This window comes from Coptis chinensis, chromosome 4, assembly GCF_015680905.1.
Source record: "Coptis chinensis isolate HL-2020 chromosome 4, ASM1568090v1, whole genome shotgun sequence".
Taxonomy (NCBI): Eukaryota; Viridiplantae; Streptophyta; class Magnoliopsida; order Ranunculales; family Ranunculaceae; genus Coptis; species Coptis chinensis.
Window position 1 is genome coordinate 73,866,451 of NC_141459.1, and position 6,276 is coordinate 73,872,726.

General features: G+C 34.5%; 1 protein-coding gene across 1 annotated transcript; it reads left to right on the top strand.

Annotated features, from left to right (window-relative positions):
• The first annotated feature begins 218 nt into the window (after positions 1-218).
• On the top strand, positions 219-5,642 carry LOC147504760 (putative disease resistance protein At1g15890). The gene is made up of 2 exons (XM_086605355.1): positions 219-293; positions 5,022-5,642. Exons 1-2 carry the CDS (start codon positions 219-221, stop codon positions 5,640-5,642), a joined length of 696 nt encoding a protein of 231 aa, XP_086461481.1.
• Positions 5,643-6,276: the final 634 nt, after the last annotated feature.

A 6,276-nucleotide genomic window follows, 5' to 3' on the forward strand; every position in this document is an offset into this window, starting at 1 on the left:
TGCCTACGTATCAAGTTTCTCGGGGTAAACTTGAATCAAGCCTTACGTAGTTCATCTCTCTCTATTTATAGATATGTGCTTGAACCGTTATGGATTGCATATCCACCTTGTGTGCTATATTGGTAATTCGCCATTAATGTGTTATTACAAAGTTAATGTTTCCTTGATTGTGGCGTTGATTGGACTCCAAGATTGTGCTAGTTGATATCTTTCCATAAATGGATGTAACTGCTGCTGGTGATGACCTGGGTGATGGGTCGTTGGTACGATCTGATGTTGTGGGACGAGCTGAAGTAAGACGTCCTACCATGTGGACACGTGTTCTGTAGTATAGAACGGAGGGTACTTACAGTCACCAAAATTCCACATGTAAAATACAAATATACCTAACAAAAATGTGTCAAAATTATATTGGTAAACTACATATATCTCACCGTATATATCCAAATAACGTTAGAAAACTAATCAATGTAACAATATAAAAGAGAAACAAGATTTCAAATATGATGTTCTATGATTCCCATTTTTCAATGATTTAACATTTTGGTATGACTTCAAAACTTCCCAAGTTTCAACACCAAGAACTCACTTTTCATTATTCTGCTCCACAGAAAAAATTTACTCTTCATAATGAATCTCATAGGATGGTTACTCAAACTAAATCCTCTCATGTGTTTGAATAGATAATTTATCACCCCTGATAAGTGTAGTCAAATAAAAATGCTAAACAATAAGGTTTTCTGGACTAGTCCGTTACGGACACGTTCGTGGGGCAGCTTATTATGTAGTGTCTTGAAACAATTTATATAATGTTTTGAACAATTTTTTAATTTATTCTTATTAACTTTTTAATTTACACTTATATATAACAACTTTTTAATTTATGCAAGACACTATAACATGTCCGTAAATGGACATCCGTTTAAAAGAAACGCCTGGCTAAACAATAATATAAGTACAAATTCACTTAACCATCTTTAGTTCATAAGCTCTAGACATCTAACAATAAAACTGCACTTGAAGAAAACCCTACTACTATTCAAGGCCAATGTATTCAAGTTATATAGAAATCAGGACCAAGCCCCGGAAGGAAGGGTCATCGGTCAATCGATGTTCAAAGCCTTAGAGGAAAAGACTCCGGCCGAGTCCTGGACAGGGGCACTCGTTCATTACGGGTGATCATCAATGATTTTAACATGAGCTGTTAGCCATTTTTTTTAATAGCACAATAATGTGTGTGGTGCACGCAAATAGCATGCAATTTATATATGCATATAGTGAAATTTCTCTTCAAATTGTATTTCTTGTATAGCGATGGAGTCTATGTAAATTAAGTATACTCTTGTGTATCTCCATGTCCACATATTTCTGTTTCAAATTCAGACTTTTCATTCGCAAGTTATGTAGTTATATACTCATAGTTCTTTCATTTATTCTCTTAGTGAAGCAATATAAGGGCCATCATCTGATTCTGTATAGTAGTAGCAAACTCATTGTCTAAAACACGCACACTAAAAAGGAGGGACTGAGTCAAAATTTAATGTTTTCAACAGTTGAGTAGGACAAGCATGTTCTGTCAGCGGTCCATGAATAACTGAAATACATGTAAAATTCTGAAGTTATAAGCCAAACTCTATAACCAGATTTTGAGTAATTTGTGGTGTATAATATGTAAGCATGTATCCATTGATTCCATTCTCATATTCTTTTCAAGCCACATCGGACTTCAAACCCGAGCTCAAGCAGATTAGTCAGTAGTGTACTAAAAAATTCCGACAAATTCAGGGAAAGACATTTCAAACCTACCTTCCTAGTTAGGCCATCTGGTCTCTATTACATTTCATGCGCATAATGATTGTAATATACGATTTTAATATCTTTCAATTAGGTCTAAACTCAGATTTGAAAGTGAGATTAAATTTGTTGACCAACAAAAAGGTGTTTAAAGAATCATCACTCCAATGTATCCGGTCATTTTTATCTAGGAAAAGAAATATATGATTAATTCTTTTACTTGGACTAACCAAATGTTTTGGTTGATTCGCCAAAACCATGCACTTGACAACAAAATTGGATTTATTTACCAATAATATTATGTTATTTCTACATGAGCTTATAATGTTTTTATTCTCTCTGTTCTTTACTTTTTCTAATTTTTTTCTTTTGGTTGGCAACGAAAAATTTTCAGCTCTTAACAAAATTTAGGTCGGGGCTTTAAACCCCGGATGCCGGAAATGGTCTATAATCTGAAAACTCCTAAGCCTGTCCTGTTTGAAACCAATAAATGATAAGATGGGTGATGCAAATCCTATTGTTCATGTGGTCCAAGACTCCAAGTACCTTTCTTGTCTAGTTTACTCGTGTATGTGAACTCCTTATGTTTGGTTGCTATTAGTTAGGAGTTATGTTGTCTGTTTCTAGAGTAAGTCCACGTTCTGTGATAGTGGGAATGCCCACTAAGGTTTTCTTCTACTTGAGGTTGTAGTGTCAGTCTGGATTAGTTAGTTGTTCCTCGTGATTGTGTTGTGTTATCACTTATCAGTACATAGTTTTTCTTCAGAGTTCTTCCATAAACTGATTTCACTTCTAATTCTTTCTCTCCAACAGTAAACCCCAATAACCGAGGGTACGGTTCCCAAGAGACTCGAACACTGAGACCTTTGCGAATGCCAGTGTATATCAAACCAGCTGAACTGTGTCAGGGGGTTCTTGATCTGTGTTGAGGACTTTGATCTGTTTCAGAGGTCTTGTAATAACATTAATCAGCTACTTTTTATACTAAAAGCAGAATAATTGAGTCTTGGGCTCTCTGTTAATTGGCAATCTATTGTGAAGACTGAGAATTTCTTCATAGCCCAGAATCACATGTCAATCAATAAAGAAAACAAATTGAAATAGGACATACCTGAAGCCATAGCGGGTGATGACTAAGCAAATCCTATAAGCAGCAAAACATTGTGGTCTTCCACTCCAAAACCCTTCTTGTGTTCTCTCACAATAAATGGAAAACTATGAGAATAAAATTAGGGTTTGGAATGACCGAATGAGTATCTCAACTTATATATATATGGGTGTATTTCTATTATGAGCCTATTATGATAATAGAAATACGCTTAAGTTCGTAAAACGTATATGCACATAGTTACCTTATCCACGTGTCATGACCTGACACGTGTGATTTGAGACATGATAATATATGACTCTGTCATGTTACTTTAAGATCACGGTTTAGTGAGTGAGTCTTCCCAAAGTCACTCGGACGTAGTTGGACATTTAACAATCGTGTAATGTATATGATCTATGTAGGTACACCTTAAGGAGAAAAGTTCTAACAATCTCCCCACTTGTACCACAGGTCATAGCCTGATATTAAACAATGTTAGACCTTAAGAGTAGGGATAGAGCCAGGACTCTAAGCCACCCCCCCCCCCAAAAAAGTATGCAATTTTTTATTTATTTATTTTTTTGTCAGAAGATCTAAACAATAAAATCAACAAAATTATTCATTTATTTCAATTCACAAAATTAGAGTGCGTTGACTACTAAGAATTTATTATGGACTAATAAAGTTAACTACTTAAGCACTTAAGTCATTAATTGATACTACTATGTCTATATATATCTACATAATCTAGTCTACAACAACTCAACAAATTGTTAACTTCCTATAATATTATAAGTCTATATAATATAAAAAAAAATTAATAATAATAAGTGGAAATTTTATTGATAATGATAACAAGTTTTATAAATAATTAGGACAAACGTGCAACAAGCTGCGCCGCAAGTCCTTTTTGAATTTGTTTTTTTTTTTGTTTTTGTTTTTTGTTTTTTTTTTGGGTTGAGGTCTAACGCTTGTTTAAGAATTAAGAGTGAAAGGAAGGGAGGAGAGCTTATGGGTTTGTTATGGGTGATTAGAATTATACAAACTGACCGGTTAAGCTTTGGGTCTTTGGCTATTTGTTTTAGTCTCATTAACTCATCAAACATTCAAAAACACATTTGTCCATCTTTAATGGTTTTGGACTCAAAATAAATGATAAATGATAATTTTGTAAGGGCAAAAAGAGAAGTAAAAAAAAACATTTGTTTAATAGAATCTTTTTTATTAGTTTTTTTTTATACTATTTTTTTTTGTTGATTATATTCTCACTATAGTTGTGAAAATTTTGGGGGTGCGGTAGTAGAAGTTTGCTAAAATAATTGGGAGGGGAGGGGAGGGGGGATGCAATTCCTTATAGTTTGAAGATTTTTCTATGCAATTAGTTATGTGGTAGTGATGTTTTTCTAATCTCAGGGGATGCGACCGCCCCACACGCATCCCCCTATATCCATCTATGCTCTTAGTTATGGTCAACAAAACTGAGTCAGTTGAAAAGTGTTCAAGTCGTCTGCAAGGAACTCTAGTAGTCTTTACATACTACAGTTAGATTTGAAACAATTAAGAAGGGAAATAGTTGGGTATTATGATAGAGATATGAAAGACACTATATCAAGTGATAATGATTATAGAAGGAATTTTGTGTTTTGAAATTTTTAAGATTGTATTTTCGTCTTCAAATATATTTACTTTCATCTGTATAGCTTTTCATCATTTTTACAATGGACACTTGTAAATAACGTTACAATTTTGTCATTCGGCAAAGCAACAATATGTTTCACCCTCTTAAACTTTTTTGTGTTTTATATTCTTATGTAGTCTTTCTACTATGAAGGAATCTCACAGCTTAAGCGTGCACCAAAATAAAACAAGGCATAAAGCGTTTTGCTTTTCATATCTAAAGTCTAAAAGTTTTAGACAGTTTTTCAGTTTTATCAATTTCACTGAAATGAATCAGTTTTTCAATATGACGACACTGAAAGTCAAGGTGAAATGTTACTTGTGTGGCTGAAGGAACTCGATCAAGAAGTTTCTCATCATTATTGATAACGTCTGCGAGCCAATTCCTTTAGCAGAAGTGGGAACTCCTATACCCAATAGATTGAGTGGTTGCAAGATAGTTTTGACTACTTGTTTGCAGAGTGTTTGTGATGATAATATGCACACACATAAGAATATCAGAGTGGAAATATTGTCCTTGGATGAGGCATGTGAATTTTTTGCTAGCAGGACTGGTAGCGAGGTCCTTACTATTGAGATCCATCGACCAATTGCTAGAGAAATGGTTTATGAATGTGGCAGTATTCCCATCGCCATCATCACGCTTGGCCATGCTATGAGACATGTGGATAATAAAACTGCCTGGAGGAAAGCTTTGCATGATCTAAGGACCCCATCATTGATCCAAGGTATGGAAATAGAGTTGCTTAAGATCCTAGGATTCAATTATCATCATTTAAAAAATTGTACAGTAAAGAGTTGCTTCATGTATTGTGCATTTTCCCCTGACAATTACCTTTTTAAACCTGAAGAACTTATTAGATTTTGGATGGCCGAGAGTTTAATACAGGATGAGGAGGACTTGTTAAAAGAAATAGATGAGGGATTTAATATAATAAGAGAACTGACTGATGCTAGAATGTTGGAGGTGCTAGTGGAAAGTGGAGAGGAGAGGTTAAAAATGCATGATTTGTTCAGAGAATTAGCTATCTCACTTCTAAGATCGGACCTGGCTTCATGGTTAAAGCTAGATTGCGCTTAACGTCCATACCATACAATTCAGAATGGGACGGAAAAATAGTTTCTTTGGTAAGAAATGAAATAAAAACTCTAGTTCCCATTAACTCAAACTGTTACAATCTCAAAACGGTGTTATTGCGGAACAATCCTATCTCATACATAACCAGTGGGTTCTTTTACCCTGTGCCTGCTCTTCAAATTCTTGACATCTCTTATACTGAGATTAGAGAGTTGCCACCATCATTTTCTGAACTGGCCAACCTCAATTTTATGTTTCTACAGTATTGTCTAACATTGGAGAAAATATCGTCCGTAAAAAAGTTCAACAAACTAAGAGTTTTTAATCTACGTGGAACGTCTATTAAAGAACTGCCTCAGGGTATGGAAGGATTGGTTAACCTCAGATCACTTGACATTTCAAAAACCAGAAGATTAGAGAGCATACAAGTTGGTGTGATATCTTCACTTTCTTGTCTTGAACAATAAAAGCTTTAAATTTTATTGTCGAAATTATGAGTGACTTCTCAAAAAACAATCTGGTCTATTGAAAATAAAAATATAGGAACACAACGGCCTTTGCCACATTTAGCATGTCATCTGTGGTCACAAATCACAATACTAATATCTCTAACGACATAGATGAAGTATGGATGTGT

Bases quoted from the DNA above. Each gene is read 5' to 3' on its own strand.
- LOC147504760 (XM_086605355.1), top strand. From the start codon at position 219: ATGGATGTAACTGCTGCTGGTGATGACCTGGGTGATGGGTCGTTGGTA. The intron at 294-5,021 runs GTAAGACGTCCT...ACTTGTTTGCAG, and splicing joins ATGTTGTGGGACGAGCTGAA to AGTGTTTGTGATGATAATAT.